Source organism: Entelurus aequoreus, linkage group LG18, assembly GCF_033978785.1.
Source record: "Entelurus aequoreus isolate RoL-2023_Sb linkage group LG18, RoL_Eaeq_v1.1, whole genome shotgun sequence".
NCBI lineage: Eukaryota > Metazoa > Chordata > Actinopteri > Syngnathiformes > Syngnathidae > Entelurus > Entelurus aequoreus.
In genome coordinates this window covers 25,837,956-25,865,582 of record NC_084748.1, presented here as the reverse complement: position 1 = coordinate 25,865,582, position 27,627 = coordinate 25,837,956, and the positions used below count along the sequence as shown (strand labels likewise).

The 27,627-nt window shown below is 36.9% G+C and overlaps 3 protein-coding genes across 9 annotated transcripts in view; 1 reads left to right on the top strand and 2 right to left on the bottom strand.

Moving 5' to 3' along the window:
• sclt1 (sodium channel and clathrin linker 1) overlaps positions 1–4,870 on the bottom strand; it is a 37,282-nt gene extending 32,412 nt beyond the window's left edge. Inside the window, exons 1-5 of one of the 4 annotated variants that reach the window (XM_062026803.1) lie at positions 4,722–4,870; positions 4,308–4,387; positions 3,631–3,698; positions 562–614; positions 382–454 (exon numbers count right to left, since the gene is read on the bottom strand). In XM_062026803.1, the coding sequence (XP_061882787.1) occupies positions 382–454; positions 562–614; positions 3,631–3,698; positions 4,308–4,341 (228 nt within the window). In that variant the 5' untranslated portion in view covers positions 4,342–4,387; positions 4,722–4,870. Of the gene's footprint in view, positions 1–381; positions 455–561; positions 615–3,630; positions 3,699–4,307; positions 4,388–4,480; positions 4,677–4,721 lie in introns of those variants that run through there. The other 3 variants (XM_062026804.1, XM_062026805.1, XM_062026802.1) reach the window with 3 other exon arrangements.
• Positions 4,733–21,663, top strand: lg18h4orf33 (linkage group 18 C4orf33 homolog). 4 transcript variants are annotated; one of them, XM_062026809.1, is made up of 6 exons: positions 4,733–4,811; positions 6,231–6,424; positions 6,497–6,557; positions 6,660–6,711; positions 17,902–18,101; positions 20,213–21,663. In XM_062026809.1, the coding sequence occupies exons 2-6, from the start codon at positions 6,238–6,240 to the stop codon at positions 20,307–20,309; spliced, it is 597 nt and encodes a 198-aa protein (XP_061882793.1). In that variant the 5' UTR covers positions 4,733–4,811; positions 6,231–6,237; the 3' UTR covers positions 20,310–21,663. The 4 variants fall into 4 exon arrangements, with proteins under 4 accessions (XP_061882793.1, XP_061882792.1, XP_061882791.1 ...); XM_062026808.1 differs by lacking the exon at positions 4,733–4,811 and adding an exon at positions 4,822–4,942; XM_062026807.1 differs by lacking the exon at positions 4,733–4,811 and adding an exon at positions 4,867–4,974.
• LOC133633413 (sodium channel and clathrin linker 1-like) overlaps positions 20,543–27,627 on the bottom strand; it is a 59,876-nt gene continuing 52,791 nt past the window's right edge. The window contains exons 14-18 of the mRNA XM_062025939.1: positions 27,350–27,542; positions 23,452–23,648; positions 23,231–23,309; positions 21,140–21,235; positions 20,543–20,599 (exon numbers count right to left, since the gene is read on the bottom strand). Coding sequence (XP_061881923.1) covers positions 20,543–20,599; positions 21,140–21,235; positions 23,231–23,309; positions 23,452–23,648; positions 27,350–27,542 — 622 coding nt within the window. The remainder of the gene's footprint in view (positions 20,600–21,139; positions 21,236–23,230; positions 23,310–23,451; positions 23,649–27,349; positions 27,543–27,627) is intronic.

Genomic DNA, 27,627 nt, shown 5'->3' with positions numbered 1-27,627 from the left:
TTTGAGTACAATGAAGGTAGAAAAGCGCTATACAAGTATAACCCATTTATCATTTATTATATGATTAATTAATAATAATATTGATATTATTTAAAATATCTAAAATTTTGTTAAAATCTAAACATGGTGACTTTCTGAAAAAAACTTTAGAGAATTCAGGTATTTTAGGCGGGAACCATTTAAAAAATCCTGGAGGGACTGGTTTTAGTGATAAGTTGTAATACATAGAGAAATATCCCATTATTTGAAAATTGATTATGTACCGTAATTGTAACTACTTCAAACCATGATTAGAGCAGTACGTTCACACTTTAGTTTTAGTTTTGGTCCAATCTAAATTTGACAGCCTCATTTTATGAACCATCATCTTATTTTCGTCACCTGGTATTTCTGCAGCTGTTCACACATCTCATCAATGTGCCGATCATACTGAGCAATCAATGGAGCCATTACACTGCAACAAAGAAAAACATCTTGAAACATGTTGTTCATTTCATAACATAAAAGTGTGTTACTAGACTCTGTGCAGCAATTTTAATGAAACAAAATGAATTGTCAGACCTTTTATTTGAGAGCCAGGGAGAAGCAAAATCAGTCTTCTGTTCCCCTTCAATCTGATTAATATGAGACAAAAACATTGATTAGAGGTGAATCACTTTCAAATAAGATATTTTTTTCATTATACATTACTTCCTTCAGTAATAAACCAGCATACAATTTTTTTCAAGTATACAGTTGGGGTCAGATATTTTACATACACTCCCTATGCATAAACAATGATATATTCATTTTGTGAATATTAATTTTCGTGTAGCTGATCTACTAAACGTGTGCGAAGTGGATTGTGTCTTTTAAATGAGCAGAATAAGGCTTGCAATCTATTTTGCGACTCTGTCTTCATTAAAAGGAAACTGAACTTTTTTGGGAATTTTTCCCAAGGTTCACAATCATTATGAAAGACATGCATAATGCATTCTAACTCTTAAATAAACCTACATAACAGTCCGCCTACAATGGAGCCAAAGCGAGGTCCTCTATTCCACCCATAATGCCCTCTAATTAACGATCCAAAAAGCGCCAACAATACTCTATTTACATTTCGTGACCTGAATATTAACCAAGTATTATTGTTATTATAAGCCCTAACGCAGAAAAACTATTTATAGCAGCACCGTAATCATAGAGAGGTAACTACTGTAGCTTATGTAGCCATGTTGACATCATCGGCTGGTGAGCTGCTTTCTCTACTGGGAGCTTGTGGAAGTTTACTCTAGATCATAAATAATGCCCCTCACCTTGATAGTAGAATGATGAGGACTTAATCTGACAAGTTGGTCAACTTTGCCAGCCAATTTAGACCCGGAAATAGTGAGAAAGACACTAAATGACGCTTGGTTTCGCTCTCCCCTTTTTTCTTCGCAAGGATTATGACTCATTCTTCATCTAAACGGGAATATATGAACATCGTAACAATCGGCATTCTAATGACAGCAGACATTGTACAGTAAGTTATGTTTTAATATGTTGGTTAGTTCTCATGAAGTCTGCAGTGAGTAAGTAATCAGTAATGTTGTCGAAGGAAAAAGCAAAAATTGTGGTTCAGTTTTTAAATGAATACACAGCCGTATGCTTAAAACGATTAAACTACGCAAATATGATATGGTATTATAAATGTGCCTGTTACTACATTACATATATACTTAGTAAACCTTGATTAAGGCGTTTGGATGTTTTTTAAAGCGCTTTATAGGCGGAATAGAGCAACTCACATAGGCTCCATTGTAAGTGGACTTTTGATCGCATTTATTTACTAGTTAGAATGCATAAAAAAAGTAAAAAAAAACATGTGTGCTTGTCTTACATAAGGATTGTGAATGATAGGCAAAATTCCCCAAAAAGTGAAGGTCCCCTTAAATATGCTGAATATATGCTGATCATTAAAACACCCACAATACAGTGAGGAGAAAATGCAAATACATTATCAGCACAGGCAATGTGATGTATCAACACTCATCCCCGTTTTGGGGGCAGTATTTTGCGTTTTATTTAGCATGTTTGAAAAGGACGTGCAAACTGACACAGTTCCACACACGGCTGTGAGAGAAGAGTCCAGGCACTGCAAAGACACACAACGGACAGAGATTCCTCCGTCTTACTTGTACGTTTTAACATATATGGCCGATCAGAAAAAACAAATATTAGACACATGGTTCATTCAGCAACATCCTTTTATAATTTCATAACTGCTTAGTTAGGGGCTAATTAAAATGAATTAATTTCATGCGTTTTGGTGTCATTTAATGTTCAATGACGTTCATTTTTTCACATATAACATATTTTACTAACATATATCCTATAAGATAAAAACTTCTTGAATTAAGCATTTTTGGTATCTTCAGCACAGCAGTGCAGCCTCCCTCCCATGCACCTTCAGTGGTAAAAACAAGTGGTGTGAATGTAGATGCACTGCACGTCTGCTTCTAAAGTGGTACATGTCTTCTGCTTGTTTGAAAACATAGCAAAATACCACAGCTAGGAGCATAACATGGATGTTAAAGTCCCAACAATAGTCACACACACACTAGGTGTGGTGAAATTATCCTCTGCATTTGACTCATCCCCATGTTTACCCCCTGGGAGGTGAGGGGAGCAGTGAGCAGCAGCGGTGGCCGCGCTTGGGAATCATTTTGGTGATTCAACCCCCAATTCCAAACCTTGATGGTGAGTGGCAAGCAGGGAGGCAACCATTTTTATAGTCTTTGCTATGAGTCGGCCGGGGTTTGAACTCACAACCTTCCAGTTTCAGGGCAGACACCATAACCACAAGGCCACTGAGCAGGTATGGAGGCCACTGAGTAGGTATATACTGTACTGTATATGTGCAATAAATGAATGTGTCTCCCTGGTGATGCACGAAAAATCCTCATTTAAATAAGGCGGTTTGCACCACTTTTGAATTGTACACGCAGTGATAGTAGATCACATGCAACACGGTCATTAATAACACATGCTATTTTATAAACTGCACATGCTGTTTAGGTATTTGGATCTTAGTAAATCAGGCCTTTGGTATTTTGTTTCACAGGTGTCAAACTAAATGCCCTCATTCTATGTCGCTCGACGTGTCCCCCCCCATTATTTTTATTTTACCCTACCCATCTCTGCATACATGCACCTTGGCAAATACCACCTCAACATTCATGACTGTGATGATAAGTTTTTGATTGATTGATTAAAGTTTTTATCAGTAGATTGCACAGTACAGTACACATTCCGTACAACTGACCACTGGCACTAAATGGTAACACCCGAATACGTTTTTCAACTTGTTTAAGTCGGGGTCCACGTTAATCAATTCCTGGTACAAATATATACTATCAGCATAATGCAAGTTAATCATCGGAGTATATACTTTGAATTATTTACAATCCGGGGGGTGGGATGTGGAGGGTGTTGGGAGGTTAGGTTAGGCTGCTATCAGCATATTTCAGTCATCATACAAGTTTATTATCTGAGAAATACACATTGCAAGCAAACCTCTGACTTAAAACTTTAAATGGAATTGAAACTATTACCATTAACAAATATAACGTGGGTGTAGAGGTGTGTTTGTTCTGAGGTTCTTTGTACCTCAGTTGGTTTGATTTGAGCATGTTCCCCAGGCTGATACTGGCTCAGAGCAGAGTTAAGCCTGTGGACTGGAAAAAAAGAAGCATTAAGTTTTTTTTGTTAACCTTCTGGACAAGAAAGCTTTGACGCTTTGGCAGTCACTAATTAGTTACAACGTACATAGCTCACTCATTAAGTGGTGATACGCATTCAATTAGATGGGTAAAGAATTATTAGAAGCATGCGTGGTTTGATTTAGAAGGCAAGGCAAGGCAAGGCAACTTTATTTGTATAGCGCTTTTCATACACAAGGCAGACTCAAAGTGCTTCACAGACAACAAAGTGAAATGAAAGAAAATAAAAGCAAAATTAAAATGCAGACAATAAAAATAAAAACAGTGCAGACGTTTAAAGTTAAAAGATTAAAAGATTTAGCTGAAAGCTAAGGTGAACATAAAAGTCTTCAGTCTAGTTTTAAAAGTAGTGAGAGTTGGGGAGAGTCTGACATCTTCAGGAAGTTTATTCCAGCTATGTGTTGCATAGTGACTGAATGATGATCTCCCTTGATTTGAGTTTACTCTTGGAACCGCTAACAGATTGGTCTCAGAAGATCTTAGTGATCTAGAGGGCGTATATAGAAGATGAATGGTAATGGTGACCTATTATTAATTATAATTTAAGCATTCTATTTAACTTACCTTGATCACGCAAAAACTCGACATCTGCTTCCATGTTGCAGGTTCAGCTTAGACCGAAGCAAATGTTCAACAACGCAGTACTGGTTAACAAACAAAACCAAATCAATAAAACAGGTTATATCACCACACTTATGTTTCTTAGGTCGGAATTAAACAAGTCAGCTAGCAGATACCTGCTGCTCTAAACACAGTTGATGTAGCAAGTACATTTAATTCGCTGTCGTTCATATGGCTGATGTAGCATTTATATATAAAACGTTTCTCTTGGTAATGTGTTTGAATGAGCTACCAACCCAACAGAGCGAGTTACTTTAATAGTGTTGCGCCGCCCGTTTGGATGAAAACAAACAGCAGCCAATGGCAGCAAAGCGGTGCATTGTTTAATGCGTCCGTTAGGGACAAGTTACTACTTACTTTGGTTCCGCTGTCAACAAGAACGAATGACATTAGTGGTTTGTTGGATAATAAAAGCCGTTTTTAATTCCACGAACACGTTGAATTCGGGTTGGCATTATTATATGTATATTTTTTTTAATATTTAACACTGTTTGGTTGAATTGTACAACTGTATCCCGGTCTTGTCCGATCAGCGGTGCCAGACATACAATGTGTGTTTTATCCATCCATGTATAAAGGTACAACTGCGTTATAAGCTACAATAAACACGGTTAGTGGTAATGTTTTACTTTAAAAAAAAATGTTCTAAGTGACGTCAAATCTGGTATGTACGAGGATTTTTCCTCAAAATACGATACATGTAGGTTTGTGGTACATACGATAATGTTTTATTCCTACCTGGCAACGCAGAGTAGGAAGTACTTTACTGTATGTTGTGGTTTGAAATATAATACAGATAGAAGCAGCTGTGCGACTGCGAACAGATTATATTTTGGCTGGTAAGATTAAATATGTTTTTATTTTTTACAAATTCACATATGTATCGGGTCTGACATTGTGAAAATGCCAAATAAGTACGTTTCTGACTACGTTTCCATGAACTAAATTAGTCTTAATTTCTCAAATAATGCGACTCAAAATAAGCATTCAACAACTCATGTAAACACCTTAATCTGATTGTGTTTGGTTTTTGGAAAATCAGATCTCTCGAGTGCTACCCAAGAATGTACAACAATTCTTCTCAACTAAAGAGGAGAATTATAACCTTAGAGGGAAAACTAACTTAAAACATGTGTATGCATGTACAACATTTAAGACCTTTAGTATATCAGTATGTGGAATTAAACTATGGAATGCTTTAAGCAAAGACGTTAAACAATGTAGTGATATGATCCAGTTTAAGAGGTTGTTCCAATTAAAAGTGCTTACAAAGTACAAGAAAGAAGAATGATGAGAAATACCTTCAACCTTATTGAAAACGGGATATTCTTCATCTCAGTATGTTTATCATGACTAACTGAATTATATATTGCAAGAACAACTGTATTAATCATTCACTGAAAAAGAAGACAGTATATGAACATATGTATTTGTAAACGCTCTGAAGTGGGAAAGGGGTAGGATTAAATAAACTTTGCTTCTTCCTACTTCTTTTCAGACATGATGTAAAGGAATATTATATAAAATTATGTGTGATGTATTACACTGTAAGTGTGTTCATGTTCGAAATCAACTAAACTCAATCAATCCATCAATCAATCTCTGTTGCTTCTTACATAATCACTTAACGGTCATAAGTATTCTTTGATGAACAAAATTGCGTTGGACATGAACCAAATGTTATCAGGCATAACGTAAATAACTTAAGAATAGAGCAACAACAAGACTTCCTCGTTATATCTGCTAGAGTCGTTTGGACAACATGAAGTTATTTCATGGACTCCACCTTTTGACATTATCTGCATGATGCTGTCTTTTATTATCTGTAATGTTTATGTTTTAACTGTGTCCACATTATCCTTCCAGTACCAATATGCAGATTGAGTTTGAGATCCAGCACACTTGGGATAGCAATCCTGTCAATCATGAGCCCATCAGGATGCTCTTCTCTCCTGGTGTTAATGGGGTGAACATGAAGGTGTTTGCTCCCTTTTTTAATGACCCAGAAGCTCCATCAGGACCATCCGGCCAGCCCTTCCCTGGGCTCTGGGATTACGAAGGTGGGTCGTATAGAGGCGTGTTAAATGTATTTAGAAATGTCATCATGTAAAATGGTTTCTTTGTCTACTCAGTTGTGGAGTCCTTCTTTCTTGACAGCACAACAGAAAACTACCTAGAGGTGGAGGTTTGTCCGTAGGTACAATGTTAAATTGTGTTTAAATGCAGTGTACTCACACAGCTGAGGATAACAATTGATGAAAGATAATAAGACTTCTGTCTGTGATTTAATTTCAGACACGGTCAACACTTAATATTACTCTTGTCAGGAGCCGGCCAGGCCTTCCAGGTAGAAGTAATTAAAGGGTTTAAATAATAGGGTTGTCAAAACTATCATTATTTGAGTTTGAGTATATTTCGAACATGCGTACAATTACAACATGATACATCACAAGTTCCAGTTTCTCTTTTCAACATGTTTGAAAAGGATTAGGAAGAATCTTGAGTTTATTTAATCCTACCTCTTTTCCTTTACCTAGCAGTTGCTAACACTTTTGTTCACTTACTGTTCTCAATTTTTCACAATATACTCCATAATTAATAACATAACAAAATAAATAATAATTAGTGAGATAAGTTGTATTTTATATGGTAAGATAAATACGATTATCAATAAATTCAGAATGTTTACTATGGTTCTTCTTCTTTGTACTTTGTTAACACTAAGTTTGAACAGTTTTTTAATTCGTATGTTGTTTAAATTTGTCCTTCCATAATTCAATTCCACATACTGATATGCTAAAGGTCTTAAATGCCTACAGCTATTTAAAATCAAAACATTATCTAAGGTTATATTTCTTCTCTTTTGTTGAGAAGAATTGTTGTACATTCTTGGGTAGCAGAACATTTCGATATTAACATGCAAATAATACATTGATACCTGTTTTTTCAGTGTCGTCAATACCGCACAGAACGTTTTCCTCGGAGAGCCGTGTAAATTCTGAAGAACGCCTGATGTCTTAAAGGGGATCTGCACTTTTGCATGTCTTTTTTTTTTTTATTGTAAAGATAAAAAAAAAAAACCTCTCGCAATATACCGCGAATGGGAGTCCCCTATGTTGCCTTCAAAGCCCTCTAAAACAACTTTAAAACCCTCCATCAACATTTTAGATACACACTGCATATATATATATATATATATATATATATATATATATATATATATATATATATATCACAATCAGAAGTACTTTATTAATCCCCAAAGGGGAAATTAACTTTTATTTTATTTTTTATTTTTTTATAGTAGTATAGTAACAGACAAATTCATACATTACAATATGTAATATGAACAATATTTACCATATTTGATCATTTTAGGCATTACTGGAAATTATTTCCTCGGCGTATTTACTTCAGCGTGTGTTCCACTTCCGGCAACAAACGTGTGTGTTTTCTAATCATGGCAGACTTGGTAATATTCATTAATTTTTAATTTTTTTATTTATCTCCTTCATTGATGTGCATTTTTGATCAATAGACAATTAAACTTTATCAACTAAACACATATTTACACACCTATGCTTGAGAAGGAACATGATGAAGAAAATCTTATATTTCCTGCCCCCTTCAACATAATACAGTAAGTAGTCTTACTTAATGGATAGCCCAGATTCACAGGCATACAAACCAAACAAATACATCCAAATATAATGAAAACAAACCAAAAACACACAAAAAAACAAGTGCAAAACTTCATAAAGTACAAACCGAACAAAAAAAGTAATATAAACCTCACGGGATGATACAAATCAAATACGAAACCAGACAAAAAATAAGTAAAATAATAAATATAAAGCAAAATGTAAACACTTACGGTTGTCCATATGATCTTATTGTTCTGTCTTTATATATATTTTTCAATTGGAATATATTTCTACAATCTTTTATCTCATTGTAAAGAGAATTCCATAGTTTAACCCCCACCACTGATATACATTTGTTTTAAAGTTGTCCTTAAATACTGATGTTTGAAATTACTTTTTCTTCTATGCTCTTCGTTCTCAGAAGTGATGACAAACATTTTTTGTAAATTTGCTGGTAATATTTTTACTTTTAGCCTTAAACATAACACATAATGTCTGTAACTTTACTAGCTCCTGTAGTTTCAATAAACCCATCCATCCATCCATTTTCTACCGCTTGTTCCTTTTGGGGTCGCGGGGGGGGTGCTGGAGCCTATCTCAGCTGAATTAATAAATAGTATGTTAGTGTGTTCTAGATAATCTGCTTCATGAATAATCCTTATAGCTCTTTTCTGTAGTTGATACAATGCCTTTATGTTACTCTTATATGTGTTCCCCCACACTTCCACACAGTAGCTGATATATGGCAATATAAGTGCACAATACAATATACGCCTTGCCCTATAATCTAACACATATTTTACCTATTTAATATAAAAATACTTTTAGACATCTTTTTCCGTACATGTGCAATATGAGAGTTCCATGTCAGACCGTCATCCATCCTAAAAATCTAAGTTCAGAAACCCTTTCAATATCAATTCCATCTATTGACAGTTTGATCGTTTCCTCCCTTTCCTCTTACAAGAAATCATAAACTTTGTTTTTTTTTACATTTAATGATAATTTATTGACATCAAACCATCTCTTAAGTTTAATAATTTCCTGTTCAATAATGTTTGATAACGCTTTTAAGTCATGTCCCGAACTATAAAAGTTGGTGTCGTCCGCAAATAATATAAATTTCAATAACTTTGATACCTCACATATATCATTAATATATAAAATAAACAATTTTGGTCCCAAAACCGAACCTTGTGGAATTCCGCATTCAATCCTCATTTGTTCAGATGTATTACCCACAAAATCCACAAACTCTTGTCTATTATCTAAATAACTTCTTAGCCAGTCTAAAACTACTCCTCTCACACCAAATGAATGCAACTTCGACAATAATATAGAATGATCTATAGTGATAAATGCTTTTTTAAGATCGATAAACACCCCTATAGTGTATTTCTTATTATCAGTTGCTGTTGCTATATCCTCCATTATATTCATTACAGCTGAAGCAGTGGATCTTTTGGTCCGGAATCCACACTGGCTCTCATTCAACAACGTGTTCTTTTCAATAAAACTGTGTAATTTTTCTACAAATATTTTTTAAATTATTTTAGAAAATTGTGACAGCAGTGACACTGGTCTGTAATTAGTAAATCTATGTTTATCTACCGTTTTAAGGAGTGGAATTTCATTTGCTACCTTCATTCTATATGGAAAGGTCCCTGTTTGAAAAGAAAGATTAAAAACATAAGAGGTTTGATGATACAGTCAATAGTCTTTTTCACAAGTATCATGTTTATACCATCACTGTCTGTTGATGTCTTATTTTTTAGTTTTGTTACCATCGATACAATTTCATTTTCACTAACATCTCCTAGAAGCATGGACTGTAGCACTTTGCTTCCCCCTCTCCATCCACTCTGTATATATTTATGTTCTCCAATACTCTCTGCCAATTTGGGTCCAACATTCACAAAAATTCATGTTTTTTATCATCTTATTTTCCTCATTGATAAAATGGCTTGGTGGGTTTGTAGGCCCCAATGTGTTTCCTATTACCTTGTTCAAAATATTCCAAGTTCCTTTGATATTGTTTTAATTTTTTCCTAGTAAATTATTATAATATTATTTTTTAGCTTGTCTCATTATTGTTATCAATTTGTTTTTGTAAATCTTGTATTTCGTTTCAGCATCCGTTGTTCTTACTTTTTTGAAGTCTCTATAAAGTTTGTTTTTCTTTTTACAAGCATTCTGTAGTCCCTTTATAATCCAAGGCTTTTTATTGTAGCTGTCTCTTTGTTTCCATACATTTGGACAATGCTTTTCATACAATAATAACTATATATTAAGAAAAGCCTCATATGCAGCATTTGCCTCTCCCACATAGACCTCATTCCAGTCTGCTTCAAATAAGTCCTTCCGAAACTTATTTATTGCCTCTTCCGTCCTTTTCCTTACATACCTATGGGTTTTCTCCTCCTTCTCACTATACATTTGACAGTCATAAGTAAGAAACACGGGTAAGTGTTCACTTATATCATTAATTACTAGTCCACTTTTTGTATTATTTTTTATGACATTTATGAAGATGTGATCGATTAACGTTGCACAATTTGTCGTTATTCTGCTGGGTTTGGTGATCAATGGATAAAGCCCTCTACTACATACCACATCCAAGAAGTCTCTTGTTGATTTAATTCTGGGTGAGCTTAGCAGGTCTGTTATAGTCTCCACACATGACGAATGTTTTCTTTTCCTCTACCTTACACAATAATTCTTCCAGACTATCATTAAATGCTTCTACCTTAGACCCAGGTGTCCTATATAAACACGTAACAATAACATTTATCTTCTTTTCTATGTCTACCTCCACAGTTACACATTAAAATAAATCATTGATTACCACTGTCATACATTCAACAGGTCTGCATTTCAAGTCACAGTCAACAAACAGGGCCACACCTCCTCCCTTCTTCCTTCTACTACTGTGATACAACTCATACCCGTCAATGGAGAAATCGATACCTCTGTCTTTATCGATCCATGTTTCAGAAAGTGCTATTATTTTGAATTTGCCATTTAGAGTCTTCAAATATTTGTCAATCTTTGAGAAATTTGCATATAAGCTTCTACAGTTGAAATGTATTAAAGAAAATGTATTATCTAAACTAACATTATCATTAAATTGTTCCTCGGTATAGTAGTCACAAGTAGCATTGATTGAGTTGAACAGATGGTTTGCTAGGTCAACATCATATTCAAAATCATATAATTTATAGTCCGTGTATTCAGCTCTTGAAAACGATTGATTCTCAGTTGTCTCACCTTCTCGCCACGTAGCCTTCCCCGTCTCCAGCCAAGAATGAGCCATGTCAGTTATAAGCCTAACAGTTCTCATCTATATTGATCCAAGTCGTGGAGCTCTCGAATCGTGACAACTTTGGCTTCTTCAGATGTTCCATTTAGCCAAATCATGATTTTGCAGTTCCGTGTCCATGTTGCTTGTATCTTGTTTTCTTTTCTGAGGATGCGTGTTTGTCTTGCAATGTTGGCGTTCTTCTTTGTAAGATGTTAATTGATGTAAACCCCAGTTCCCTTCAGCTTCCTTCCCTGCCGTAGTAACTCCGTTTTATGTTTTCGATTCACAAACCAGATCACAATGGCTGGGATGGTTCTGCTGTCCTTCCTGGGGAGAGTATGGCACGCCGAAATGCTGCCACTTTGAAGAGTCATGTTCTTACTTGTGATGAAGTTAATTACTTGCCGTTCAAGTGTCTCAAGTTCGTCTACCGGGGCTTCGGCGTCCTTGCCAGCGTCCTTGCCAGCGTCCCTTCCGCGAGGCCCAGCCACTCTTGCATGTGTTCGATGTTTGGTTTCCAGTCCGCTTATAATCAAATCGTCCATTCTGGTGTAGTTCAAATTCGTCAATTCTTGTTAGTAGGTCGACAATTTTCTTGTCTTTCTCCTTGATGTTTTTCAGCATTTTGATTTCGGTCAACAACTCCATGAGTGTGTCTTGCTGTTTGGCCACAGTCTTTACATCCTCCGACAGGGAGTTAAGAGATTTTCTGATATCCTCCACGTCTTCCTCGAGTTGCTTGTGTTTCGCACTCATTTTCTTGATTTACTTGGTTTTCTTCTTAGTTTCAGTTCGGTTTCTTTACTTTTACTCAGTTTTTCTCAGATAGATGATGATAGATCTCGATAGATGACGAAGATGATTATTTTTGGACAAATGAGGACTCACAACCTTATCTTTTTTAACCTGAATATACTAAGGATGCTGGTTATAGAAACTCAGCAAGCACAAAGAGAGGTTGAAATGTTGGAGCAGACAGACGCCACAAGAGTCACTTGATGGTGTAAATGTGGAGCTTAGAGCCAAGCTATGCCGACAAAAAATAGAGTTTATACCCAAAATCAACTGGAAACATCCCCGGCCAGCTGGACCAAACGGGCAAATGTCCAACGATCATGATACATGCAGCACATCATGCTTGTTGGTACAACTACATACACTGTTAAAGGCCTACTGAAACCCACTACTACCGACCACGCAGTCTGATAGTTTATATATCAATGATGAAATCTTAACATTGCAACACATGCCAATACGGCCGGGTTAACTTATAAAGTGCAATTTTAAATTTCCCGCCACACTTCCGGTTGAAAAAGCCTTCGAAGGATGACGTATGCGCGTGACGTAGCCCGAGGAACAGAGGTATGCCTTCTCCATTGAATACAATACAAAAAAGCTCTGTTTTCATTTCATAATTCCACAGTATTCTGGACATCTGTGTTGGTGAATCTTTTGCAATTTGTTTAATGAACAATGGAGGCTGCAAAGAAGAACGTTGTAGGTGGCTGTAGCAACACAAGGACCACTTACTCGGATAGCAGATGCCTAGCCGATGCTAGCAGACGCCTAGCCAATGCTAGCAGACCCACCGCACGGATGATCTGGTGAAGTCCTTCGTCGCGCCGTCAATCGCTGGAACGCAGGGGTGAGCACGGGTGTTGCTGAGCAAAGCAGATGAGGGCTGGCTGGCGTAGGTGGAGCGCTAATGTTTTTATCATAGCTCTGTGAGCTCCGGTTGCTAAGTTAGCCTTAGCGTCGTTAGCAACAGTATTGTTAAGCTTTGCCAGGCTGAGATCTATTAACCGTGTAGTTACATGTACATGGTTTAATAGTATTGTCGATCTTCTGTCTATCCTTCCAGTCAGGGATTTATTTATTTTGTTTCTATCTGCATTTGAGACAGATGCTATCACGTTAGCTCATGCTAAAGATGCTAAAGAGCTTCGTCGATGTATTGTCGTGGAGATAAAAGGCGCTGTAATGTCCATTTTGCGTTCTCGATGCTCATTTTCAAGAGGATATAGTATCCGAGGTGGTTTAATATACAAATCCGTGATCCACAATAGAAAAAGGAGAGAGTGTGGAATCCAATGAGCCAGCTTGTACCTAAGTTACGGTCAGAGCGAAAAAAAATATGTATTTCACTGCATTCTAGTCCGTCACTCTTAACGTTCCTCGTCCACGAATCTTTCACCCTCGCTCAAATTAATGGGGTAATCGTCACTTTCACGGTCCGAATAGCTCTAGCTGCGTTGAAAACAATAGGAAAATAAGAGGGAGTGAACAACTGACAACGTCACGCGACTTCCGGTAGGGGCAAGTTTTTTTTTTATCAGAGACCAAAAGTTGCGAACTTTATCGACGTTGTTCTATACCAGGGGTCACCAACCTTTTTGAAACCAAGGGCTACTTCTTGGGTACTGATTAATGCGAAGGGCTACCAGTTAGATACAGACTTAAATAAATTGCCAGAAGTAGCCAATTTGCTCAATTTACCTTTAACTCTGTTATTATTAATAATTAATGATATTTATCTTTGTGGAAACACTGATCATCTTAATGATTTCTCACAATAAATATATATAGAAACAGATAAATATCAATATGCAACACTTTATTTTTATATTTTCTCTAAGTGCACATTTTTCAAATTGAACATTTTCAAATGATCACTTCTAAGACAGTCTTGTGAAATCACAATATCCCATTTTAACTAGCTAGCCACTAACATTTTTTAACAAATCATGAATTACTTTGCACCATGTTTGTACAAATAATAACTCATGTAAAATACAAAAGTAAACTCTCAAATTTTTAAATCATGTCACACTGTGAACTGGACACCAAATCTGTTATGTTTCTTTGTCAGTTAGTGGGAAGCCTGGCATTGCATGCTGTTAACTAGTGTGTTGTACTCTGGTGTGTAACTTGACACTGCAACTCTGAGTGAGTCTTGCAGATGTGCATCAGTGAGGCGTGTTCTGTGTTTGTTCTTGATTAAGTTCATGTCAGAAAAGGCTGATTCACAAAGATAAGATTTTTCCTCATTGTTTGCGAAACCTTCTTAATCTTTTGGACATATTTTCACAGCAATCTGGCCTTAAGCTTAATTATGATACATGTAAAATGTTAAGGATCGGAAATCTAAAGGGAACGTCCTTTCGAATGGAATGCAAAGTGCCTGTTTTGTGGACAGATGGACCAGTTAACATACTTATTGTTGTTGTCCCAGAAAATCTGGAAGATCTAGGCTCAGTAAATTATGATAATCGACTAAGAAAGCTGGACAAAATTATGCAATTATGGAAAGGGAAATCCCTAACCTTGTATGGTAAAATGTCTATTGCCAACTCGTTAATTATTCCTCAATTTATTTATTTGTTTTTGTCATTACCAGCTCCATCACAAAACTTTTTTAAGATTTATGAGCGGAGGGTCTTCGATTTTGTCTGGAACGGCAAACCAGAAAAGATTAAAAGAAAGGTTTTGTACAAAGAGTATGAATATGGGGGCCTGAAACTTCTCAACCTTGAAGCTATGTGTCTGTCTTTAAAAGCATCAATTGTTCCAAAGATGTATTTAAACATTGAGTGGTACACAAATGTCCTGTTGGACAAAAAACATGTAAATAAATAGGTTATACTTGTATAGCGCTTTTCTACCTTCAAGGTACTCAAAGCGCTTTGACAGTATTTCCACATTTACCCATTCACACACTGATGGCGGGAGCTGCCATGCAAGGCGCTAACCAGCAGCCATCAGAGGCAAAGGGTGAAGTGTCTTGCCCAAGGACACAACGGACGTGACTAGGAAGGTAGAAGGCGGGAATTGAACCCCAGTAACCAGCAACACTCCGATTGCTGGCACAGCCACTCTACCAACTTCGCCACGCCGTCCCATGTACTGTATCATGTATCAAAAGAAATTGTATCCTTTTTTACAAGTGATCCCCTCCCAGAGAGTCTGCTGGGAAACATGGTGGGGTTCATAAAGGAAACAATCCACTCATAGTGGTGTTTTCAATTTTATGTGCCAGAAAAAAGAGACGATATTTTGCAGCAGTTAATATGGATGAACTCTAATATTGTAATAGATGTCAATGACATTATCAATGAGAATGGTAAAATTATGAAGTATGATGAATTTAGAACTATGTATGGTGATGCTTGCTCAAGCTTTTCATTTTATCAACTAACTGGAGTAATTGGGAAAAGATGGAAACAAATAATTAATTATGAAACTACTAAATTATTAGTTTGTAAACCTCTAATAAGAAATTCTAGTTGGCAAAAAGGAACTAAAATAAATAGAAAAATATATAATTTTTATTTAATAAAGAAATCTTTGAAGGCTGCCTCATACAACACAAATGGAAAATGGGAGGACTTTTTTGACTGCCCGTTGCCATGGGATGCCATATTCAAACTAATCTATAAAACCACTATCGATGTGCAAAATCGTTATTTTCAAATTAAAATTATTTATAACTTCTTACCCACAGGGAAAATGTTAAAATTATGGAATATGACAGAGTCAGATGATTGCCGATTTTGTTGTCAGGAGCCTGAATCCACCCTGCATTTGTTTTGGTATTGTCATATTGTCTTTGTTTTGGGTGGAAGTTGAAAAAATGTGTTTAAGGATTGGTTTGTTTATGAAGCTTAATGTGGTTTCTGTTATTTTAGGAGAGTTCATTGACAATCATGATTTAGTCAATTTAATTATAGTACTCGGTAAAATGTTTATTTTTAAGGCCAAAAACAGATATTCACTTAGTATTACTTTCTTTAAAACATTTATTCAGTATTTTCTAACTTTAGAAAGTTACATGGTTGAAAACGATAATGATGCCAAAAAACATTAAAAAAAAGATGAGAAGTCCACAAAGGCTTATTTTGAAAGTATAATTATGTTTATAGATTATATGATATCTGTTGTTGTGTTCCCTAATTTGAGTGACCTGGACATAATCTGGACTGTACATAAATGCTTATTTTGAAAATGTAATTTTGTTTATAAATTATATGCAATCTGTTGTGTTCCCTAATTTTTTTCTGTGTACATGAATGAAGGTGTGTGTTGCTGAGTCCGACTTGGACATTATCTGGACTGGGCCTGGTTTAAAAAACCCTTTAAACAAATCTAATTTCATTAACAACCTGGTCTGTTGAAGATAAGGCCCTTTTTTAAAAAATAAAATAAAATAAGATAAATAAATAAAAAACATTTTCTTGGATAAAAAAGAAAGTAAAACAATATGAAAATAATTACATAAAAAATAGTAATTAATGCAAATGTTAGTGGACCAGCAGCCTATACAATCATGTGTGCTTCAGGGACTGTGTCCCTTGCAGATGTGTTGTTTATGTTGTGGGAACCAGAATATTGGTAGCAGAAAGAAATAACCCCTTTTGTGTGAGTGGGTGTGGATGAGTGTGCAATATTTTTTTTTTTTTTTTTTTAGAACAGGCCCGCGGGCGACTCATCTGGTCCTTACGGGCGACCTGGTGCCCGCGGGCACCGCGTTGGTGACCCCTGTTCTATACTAAATCCTTTCAGCAAAAATATGGCAATATCGCAAAATGATCAAGTATGACACATAGAATGGATCTGCTATCCCCGTTTAAATAAAAACAATTCATTTCAGTAGGCCTTTAAACGAGCTGTGTACAAACAAAACATGAATTGTGGGCTGATACTTTGCAGATATTGTAAATATGATTGTTCATGTGTTTCATTCAGAACATATGTGGTCCTATCGCATTGTGTTGGGCAATATAAACTCAAAAGTGATTCAGCCGCTGATGCTGAATCTTGCCGTCGCATGGCGATGTGTTACGCTAAAAAAGAAGTTGCCTCTGCTTGGTTATTATGCAGGTTATGAAACGTAAATCAAGTATTGTTGGTGGTTTTTGGATGCATTTTTAGAGAGATTTAGAGGCAGTATAGATTGCTCTAATTGGCAGCATTGCTGGCCAACCAGAACAAGCCGATTATTACAAAAAAAACATACATGTTCTTATCTTTTAAAAGTATTGTGACATAGGCAAAATGTAAAAAAAGTGCAGTTGCCCTTCAAAAAAAATGTGGTGTTTCCATATACATTATTTACTTATTCATGAAAGCCTGTCACATGAGCCGTCGCTCATAAACAAATGATAATGGAAGTAACTAAAGGTATGGCGTAACTCTGCTTTACGGCACACCTCATAGGCACCTAATTTGCCAAAAAATAAGGCGTAGGAAAAATTATCTGTGACGCACTTCAGCCACTTTGTTGCTATACAGTGTATATGGCAACTAAAGGTGCACATTTAAAGTGAAAGAGAGATGAATCTTGCATCATGTATTTAACTGGTATTCAAATACAAGTGGTCACGAAAGTGTTTGCTGCGTGAGTCAGAGCGGAGATCCGCCACCACAAGCCCAGGGAGTGTAAACTACAACAGCTTACAAAAAATAAGTACGTTTTGAGAATCTTGACAATTCATCGGTATCACCTACTCAAATTCTGGTATTGTGACAACCCTATTAGAAAGACATTGTTATGTACAGTGTTATGTTTTAATATACTCTTTGTTTCCCCTTACAGCAACAACTGCCCATGGTTTTCAATGCTACAATAACAGCAGACAGATGGATGGGAGAGGCTTTGCTCCCATGGATGTACTTTCCTCCGAATGTGAACAAGATGAATTCTTACGCCATTCATGGCTCAGGGGAGAAGCGCACGTATGAAGCACTCTACCCCATCCCAAAAGAGGAGATAGTTGAGGGCCAACAGCCAAATTTGTAAGTATACATCAAGGCGTTAACAAAAACAAAACATTTTCGTTTGAAGAAATAACGACACATCCATCCATCCATCCATTATCTACCGCTTAATCCCTTCGGGGTCGTGGGGGGCGCTGGAGCCTATCTCAGCTACAATCGGGCGGAAGGCGGGGTACACCCTGGACAAGTCGCCACCTCATCACAGGGCCAACACAGATAGACAGACAACATTCACACTCACATTCACACACTAGGGCCAATTTAGTGTTGCCAATCAACTATCCCCAGGTGCATGTTTTTGGAGGTGGGAGGAAGCCGGAGTACCCGGAGGGAACCCACGCAGTCACGGGGAGAACATGCGAACTCCACGACACAAATGAAACAAAATAACTGATATTCCTGGACAGCCAAATCTATGGTGTCAAAACAGTGCCAAAGTCCATGCACATAAAAAAATACTGTATGCAGACTGTGCTCTCGTTGTGTTTCTTTTTTGCTTCCTTTTGGCACTTTGGGGTGAGCATTATCCTTTCTAAATCAGTCACTTTAAACATCTACCGTATTTTCCGCACTATAAGGCGCACCGGATTATAAGGCGCACCTTCAATGAATGGCCTATTTTAAAACTTTCATATATAAGGCGCACCGCATTATAAGGCGTATAGAATAGACGCTACAGTAGAGGCTGGGGTTACGTTATGCATCCATTAGATGGAGCTGCGCAAAAGGGAATGTCAACAAAACAAATAGTGATTGTACTGACACTTCTACTTGCTGCTCTCTGTTCAACAACCCACTGTTCGAGTTTGTCCTCCAACTGTAGCCATCTCGCTTTGTTCCCTGAGAAACTCTGTTTAGTCTTCTTTACTTGGCACAGATCATCATGTTGCTTCCTCCCCTTCCGCACCGTTGATTTGTTAATGTTAAATTCTCTCGCTGCTGCTCTATTCCCGTGTTCTACTGCGTGACTGATCGCCTTGAGTTTAAACTCTGCGTCGTAAGCGTGTCTCTTAATAGGAGCCATTTTTGGGTCTTTACATAAAGTTAAGTTCTCGCAACTACGGTAAGCAGCCGCCAACTTCATCTGCTTACCGTAGAAGAGGAAGCGCTTCTTCTTCTTCGGTAAGCAGCCGCCAACTTCATTTTCCCCCGTAGAAGCAGCAGCGCTTCTTCTTCTACGGTAAGCAGCCGTAGAAGGGGGAAAATGAAGTCGGTGTAGTTACCAAAGCTTGCGAGACCTGTTGTGGCTCAATATTGGTCCATATATAAGGCGCACCGGATTATAAGGCGCACTGTCAGCTTTTGAGGAAATTGGAGGTTTTTAGGTGCGCCTTATAGTGCGGAAAATACGGTACTTTCTCCTGGTCAGAGCCAATCCAAGAGAAATGTTAGTCGAACTGTGAAGGAGATAAGTCCTTATGTCGTCCTTCACTACATTGCAGGTTTTTTCAGTCTTATTTTGTATCTTTATGTTGTGGCGATCGATTAATATATTCACAAAGCGGTTCTTAAAAGTGACAACTTCCGGTTTCTGTAAGTGTAAGTTTTTTAACTTTTTGTTAATGTGGTTTTTTTTAATTTGGTTTGTGAAATGTTTAAGTGGTTTTGTCAGTTAGTTTTTGTAGTTGTAATTTGTTTCATGAAATATAAATTTTTTTTTAAAACAAATGCCGCATACACACGTAGTGCTTTTATTGTACGCAGATTTTGTACAAACATCATTAGCAGACCAGCCGACACGTGCGCATTTTTCGTACTCGACACATATTTTGACCCTTGAATGACCTGCAGTTATGTGGACTGTGAAGCCTGTAATTGGTCCGGTTGCATGTTTCTGTACGACGTGTACAAAGTATCTTCACAAACGTCTAATTTCATATGCGATAAAAAAAGAGTATTGTTACACACGTCACACGCTTCTTAACACTGATGAAGAACTGTAAAAGCAGGTGTCCAAAGTGTGGCCCGTGACTTATGCAAAATATTGTAGAAATAAAATGAATCACATACAAACATAATATGAATGAAGAAAGAACACAAAAAATGGTAAATGTTTACATTCTGAAAGGTATGCCATGTTCATATACATACAGTTATTTATATATATATATTTTTTTTCTTGTTCTCAGCCACCTGCTGAAACATTTTGGAAATTTCCGCCTGCAAAGCATTATGGGAGAAGGTTGGCTCCAGCCTGAGTCTGATCTTTGGAAGTGGAAACCCTGAGGTATAAAAAAAAACATGTTTTCTGCTTGTTTCTACTGATATGTACATTAGTAGACACTATTGTACATGTGAATGTATTGATGACATTGCTCATTTTTTCTAATATGACAGTGATATTTTTAAAGGCCAATCATAAGAGCAGCTATTTCCAATGTAAACAACTGGCGTTTGTATTTTCATGATGTTTATTGCTAACGTTTTAAACATGAGGGAATATATGAACGAATGATTGATTACTGTTTAGCGCTGTCAAGACTTTTTTTCTCCTTCTGAGATGCCAAAATGGAAAGCTGTGGGGGGAAAAAAATCAAGAATTACCCAATCAACAAATATGTAATTCTAATTTCTAAAGTCCAGTATGGTTGGTTGGATTGTACCAACTACAGGTTATCCATCTTTTTTACCATCTTTACTAAAATATACACTTCTAAAATAAACAAAACACACAACTATAACTTTTGATTGTCTATCAATTGTATAAGCTGCTGAACAAGTATTGCACCTTGTGTGGCTACAATCGTTCATGCAAGGAATTGTTCCACTCCAGCATGAAGCATATTGATCAGCTACAGTATGTTGCATGAATATTACACTATGTCAACATGACTATAGTTTGTTTATCATAATTTGTTAGGAAAGGGGTAGGATTCAATAAGCTATGCTTCTTCCTACTCCTTTCCAGACATGTTGGAATGTGAAACTGTAAACATGTTCAAAAAAATCACTAGGTTGTTATATATTATTCTATTATTTTCCTTTATTAATCATTGTTGTTTTTGGTTGCTTTTCTCAGATGTCCTAAATAAATATCTACAATAGAAAATGTGTACCTGCTGTGAAGATATAGAAGCACGTTGCTCAACCTTGGTTAGTCTCCTCTGGAGGCGACTGGCCTTCTCTTGAAATTCTGCTAGCTGTGTCTCATACTGCAAACACACATGAAATAATCATGGAGACCTTATATTAACAAATAGTTTTTTTTAGTATGTGTAAACTAAACGCTGTAAATTGATGCTCATCAAATAGAACGCATTCTGAGTAAGACTAAAAATACTTTATATAAATGCTCATCAAATTTTATACCGTTTATCTTGGGGTCACCAACTGGTGTCAACTGACTAATGGAGAGACAAGGTACACCTGGAGTGGTCACCATTTACACCTCACATTCATGTTGGTACCACGTTATGGTACTTTTGTGTGTGTTCATGTGTTGAAAGAATAAAACATTGTTTTTTTTAATTCAACATTTAAAAGTGCGTTGATAATGATAACTGTTCTCTCCAGTTGTTATAGTTGTCTTACACTTCTGAGTGTCAGGAAGTAGTATTTGCCACTTCCGTACCTTCTCAAGGTTTCTTCTTTTTCTACAGCAGGGGTCATTTGGGTTTGATCATGGGATGTCATTGTGAGTTTGTGAAACTCTTTAAAACACTTGCGATTAAGGGCTATATAAATATGTTTTGATTGATTAAGTTGAATGTGCCAGTCTTGTCTTTTGTTGAGTCCTCCAAAGGCGGTATAGCTCGGTTGGTAGAGTGGTCGTACCCGCAACTTGAGGGTTCCAGGTTCGATCCCCGCTTCCACCATCCTAGTCACTGCTGTTGTGTCCTTGGGCAAGACACTTTACCCACCTGCTCCCAGTGCCACCCACACTGGTTTAAATGTAACTTAGATATTGGGTTTCACTATGTAAAAGCGCTTTGAGTCACTAGAGAAAAGCACTAGAAAAAATATAATTCACTTCACAAAGTGTGTTTATGGTAAGTATTGTATTTATTACACACCAGCTGTTTTATTGTAAAGTGCATTTTAGTTGAAGTTTTTATTACCAAGTTTGGAGGTGATGAAGTTGCCATGTAAAATCATTCATGCTAATCAGTAGCGTGTATATGGCACCTCCAATATAAATTAACATCGAGCTAGTGCAATTTGAAAAGCCAAGCCTTACTTTTGAGAGCTTTCTATTAGGCATGCTTGCTTTGTTGGCACCGAAAATTACAACATTGCTTAAATGCAGTCCACTACAAATACGCCTGTTTCCCAGACAAGTGAAAAGTGCTGAGTCTACAACCGGACTTGACGTCAGACGCAACAAAGTATCAAAATATGGTACTGTTTGATTTTACGTGAATCTATATCCTGTAGTACTGACGAAATTTGGTCGGTACCTTTTAAAAGTACATAATTCTGTACCCATCCCTACATATATATTGTATGTAGGGATGTCCGATAATATCGGCAGGCCGATATTATCGGCCGATAAATGCGTTAAAATGTAATATCGGAAATTATCGGTATCAGTTTTTTTATTATCTGTATCGGTTTTTTTTTTTTTGTTTTTTTTATTTATTTGTTTTTTTTATTATTAAATCAACATAAAAAACACAAGATACACTTACAATTAGTGCACCAACCCAAAAAAAACTCCCTCCCCCCATTTCTTTCTGTTATCAATATTCTGGTTCCTACATTATATATCAATATATATCAATACAGTCTGCAAGGGATACAGTCTGTAAGCACACATGATTGTGCGTGCTGCTGGTCCACTAATAGTACTAACCTTTAACAGTTAATTTTACTCATTTTCATTAATTACTAGTTTCTATGTAACTGTTTTTATATTGTTTTACTTTCTTTTTTATTCAAGAAAATGTTTTTAATTTAGTTATCTTATTTTATAATTTTTTTTAAAAAGTACCTTATCTTCACCATACATGGTTGTCCAAATTAGGCATAATAATGTGTTAATTCCACGACTGCATATATCGGTTGATATCGGTATCGGTTGATATCGGTATCGGTAATTAAAGAGTTGGACAATATCGGAATATCGGATATCGGCAAAAAGCCATTATCGGACATCCCTAATTGTATGTACAGTATATCAAAAAGGTCAGGCATGTTTCTGTGATCACCTCAGCAATAGTAATGTTGTTGTTTTTCAGCTGTATCTTCAGTTCATGTGAACATTGATGCTGTAGGTTCAGCTGCTCCCTAAAGTAACAAATACAGAGAAACTCTCATGTCACACTTTGTCTTGTTTTCATGGTGATCCTTTTGTCAATATAGATTGATGTTTGAACACACAACTTTGTGTCACTATATATTTTTAAAAACTGCAATTGTGGGTTCTTACATAAGATGTTTAATCTTAGCTTCAAAGGCCTGCACCATGTGTAGTGCCTCCACTTTCCAGCACTGAATACTTTTCTGCTGTGCTGTGAGAAGGTGTGTTAGTTCAGCAATTGATTCATGACTGCTGTTTTCCAAGTCGCTCATCTGTGCTTCAAGAGACTTCTCCTTTGTGCTGTAATCCTGATCCATCTGTGTCATCTAAAAAAAATGTAGCATCTTGACCATTAAAACTCATTGAACATGTCAATATGACACTAAGGGCCTGATTGACTAAGATCCAAATACCACGTGCTAAACAGCCTGTGCAAAAAAATAGAACAGCTTGTACTATGAGTGGACGTGTTGCGTGTGATCTACTAACACTGCATGTGCAATTGAAAAGTGGTGCAATCTTTACCACACATCTAAACATCTATAATATGTAACACCTTTTCTGAATCGCAATCTAGAACAAAAACGTATGCACACTGACACTTAATTCTATGCGTGAGGCTGTGTCTCACATCACCACTGCATTTGTGCGTCTCAAACACAAGAGAATGCACAGTGAAAGATGTATTTTTGTGTGGGAGATACAGTATGTTATAGTGATACATTTCCTAAATTAAAAAACTAACTACAGTAGATAAAAAACGGCAGCAGACACCAAAACGCATTAATTGAATTAATTTTAATTAGCCCCATAAGTCATCCAACAGCTATAAAATTATAAAAGGAAATTATTGAATAGACAAGATTTTATTTCTGACCGTCCACCAAAATGTTGACACACATGTAGGATGGAGGATTCTCGTCTTTCCTACGTCTGTCTGTGCAGCTCGAGCACAATACATTTTAATTAACCCCATAAGTCATTCAACAGCTATACAATTATAAAAGGAAATTGCTGAATAGACGAGACATTGTTTATTTCTGACCGTCCACCAAAATGTGGACACACACACGTAGGATGGTGGATTGTCGTCTTTCCAACGTCTGTCTGTGCAGCTCGAGCAATGATCCTGCAGCCATGTGCGGAAACTATCAGTTGGCACGTCTTTCTGACACGTGCTAAATAAAACGCAAAATGGCGATAAGTCTTGACAAATCACTGAGTGCGTGCAAAATAATTATACTTGCATTCCTCCTCCCAAATTTAGTGGGCGTTTTGATGATCAGCATACATTTTGCATATTAAAGGAGACAGAGACGGAAATTGGACTGCGCACATTATTCTGCTCACTTAAAGGCCTACTGAAACCCACTACTACCGACCACGCAGTCTGATAGTTTATATATCAATGATGAAATCTTAACATTATAACACATGCCAATACGGCCGGGTTAACTTATAAAGTGACATTTTAAATTTGCCGCTAAACGTCCGGTTCGAAACGCCTCTGAGGATGACGTATGCGCGTGACGTAGACCGGCGAACACGGGTATGCCTTCCACATTGAAGCCAATACGAAAAAGCTCTGTTTTCATTTCATAATTCCACAGTATTCTGGACATCTGTGTTCGTGAATCTGTTGCAATCATGTTCATTGCATTATGGAGAAGGAAGCTGAGCAAGCAAAGAAGAAAGTTGTCGGTGCGAAATGGACGTATTTTTCGAACGTAGTCAGCAACAACAGTACACAGCCGGCGCTTCTTTGTTTACATTCCCGAAAGATGCAGTCAAGATGGAAGAACTCGGATAACAGAGACTCTAACCAGGAGGACTTTTGACTTCGATACACAGACGCCTGTAGAGAACTGGGACATCACAGACTCTTACCAGGATTACTTTGATTTGGATGACAAAGACGCAGACGTGCTACTGTGAGTATACAGCTTTGGCTTCTAAACATTTGATCGCTTGACCGTATGTGCGCAACTTTTTTTTGCGTATGTACGTAACTTTTTTAAAATATATAAGCTGTATGAACCTTGGGTTAGGTGAACGGTCTTTTGGGCTGAGTGATTGTGTGTGTTGATCAGGTGTTTGAATTGTATTGGCGTGTTCTATGGAGCTAGGAGCTAGCATAGGAGCTAGGAGCTAGCATAACAAACACGCAGGTGTTTTTATGCAGGATTAATTTGTGGCATATTAAATATAAGCCTGGTTGTGTTGTGGCTAATAGAGTATATATATGTCTTGTGTTTATTTACTGTTGTAGTCATTCCCAGCTGAATATCAGGTACCGTGAGTATGCAGCCTTGGCTGCTAAACATTTGATAGCTTGACCGTATGTGCGCGTCACGTACGTAACTTTTTAAAAATATATAAGCTTTATGAACCTTGGGTTTGGTGAACGGTCTTTTGGGCTGAGTGATTGTGTGTGTTGATCAGGTGTTTGAATTGTATTGGCGTGTTCTATGGAGCTAGGAGCTAGCAGAGGAGCTAGGAGCTAGCGTAACAAACACGCAGGTGTTTTTATGCAGGATTAATTTGTGGCATATTAAATATAAGCCTGGTTGTGTTGTGGCTAATAGAGTATATATATGTCTTGTGTTTATTTACTGTTGTAGTCATTCCCAGCTGAATATCAGGTCACCCCCGGCTCTCACAGCATCTTCCCTATCTGAATAGCTTCAACTCCCCACTAGTCCTTCACTTGCACTTTACTCATCCACAAATCTTTCATCCTCGCTCAAATTAATGGGGAAATTGTCGCTTTCTCGGTCCGAATCTCTCTCACTTCATGCGGCCATCATTGTAAACAATAGGGAACTTTGCGTATATGTTCAACTGACTACGTCACGCTACTTCCGGTAGGGGCAAGCCTTTTTTTTATCAGATACCAAAAGTTGCAATCTTTATCGTCGTTGTTCTATACTAAATCCTTTCAGCAAAAATATGGCAATATCGCGAAATGATCAAGTATGACACATAGAATAGATCTGCTATCCCCGTTTAAATAAAAAAATTCATTTCAGTAGGCCTTTAACAGACGCAATCCACTTTGCCCGCTTAACGTGTGCAGACAGGTTTGCATGTTTTAGTACACGCCGACCTCTAGTAAATCAGGCCCTAAATATATTATATGTTCTCTTTCTGCTTTTGTTTAATTATCTATTTTCATAGGAAGAGTTTCCCAAATAATTTAAATCTTTTGTTTTAGGGGTGTCCCAATCCAATATCGGATAGCGGTCTGATATTGGTAAGAAAAACAAGTTTGGGATGATATCGGCTTGCATGTAAAATATATAATCTCCAATACAAGCAGTCTTGCAGCGCGTTTACTTGTGCAAAGCTGGACAGCCAGTTAACATCTAAATGTCCTCCAATAAGCACACAAGGTTGTTTTATTTCTTGTATTTTAGTTAAGTTATTTAGGTAAACATGGTATATTATAAGCTACTAGGAGCTAGCAGCTACACAACAGCTAAGCACACAAGCTAGACATTTGGAATAAGTGTTAATTGTGTTATATTGCAGTCTAAAACAGCACATTTGTCAATATGAACAAATATCAAATAATTATAGTTGTGTACTACTTACACATGCAAAGTCTCTAAGGCAGGAGCGTATTAGAAAATATTCAGTTACAAATGTTCTTCAACTTGCTTTGTCATGATTTTTAACTTCATGATTCATTGTGATAACTAGGTATCACCAAAAAAAGAACAAATAACCACTCCACTTTAACTTAAAGACAGCATAAGCCCATTCCAGACAGTTAATAATAAAATATGTTAGCCATGATAGGTATGAAAAACACTAATATTACTTGATGAAACCTTTTTCAAACATTCAACATTGAAAAATAAAAAACTTATGTATAATTCCTTCTGATGTTGTATCCGATCAATATGAGTATCAGCAAATAATCAGGGCTCCGATATTAGTGTCGTATTGGAAGTTTAAAACAAAGCTGTATCAGGACACCTCTACTGTTTGTATACGTTATTTTCTCTTTAAACTTTAACTTGACCTGTTGTTTGGTCTTTGTTTGGATCAGCACATGAGTTTTCTGCAGCTCGTCCATCTCTCTGCGGGCCTGCAAGTTCTCCTGCTGTAACTGGAGGCGTTCCTCGCTGATTTTGACACAGTCCTTTTGGGCTGCAGCCAAACAACCTTGCAGCCGCTGCAGTTCCTCCTGGCTGCGGGACAATTCCTCATTGTATCTGTGAATCCAAGTATCCGTACATGAGTGAATTATTGGATACAATATCAGACAGTGGTACCTCGGTTTTCGTATGCATCACTTTT

Bases quoted from the DNA above. Each gene is read 5' to 3' on its own strand.
- lg18h4orf33 (XM_062026806.1), top strand. From the start codon at position 5,088: ATGTTTTATTCCTACCTGGCAACGCAGAGTAGGAAGTACTTTACTGTA. The intron at 6,712-17,901 runs GTAGAAGTAATT...TTCCCCTTACAG, and splicing joins GAGCCGGCCAGGCCTTCCAG to CAACAACTGCCCATGGTTTT. The intron at 18,102-20,212 runs GTAAGTATACAT...TCTTGTTCTCAG, and splicing joins GAGGGCCAACAGCCAAATTT to CCACCTGCTGAAACATTTTG.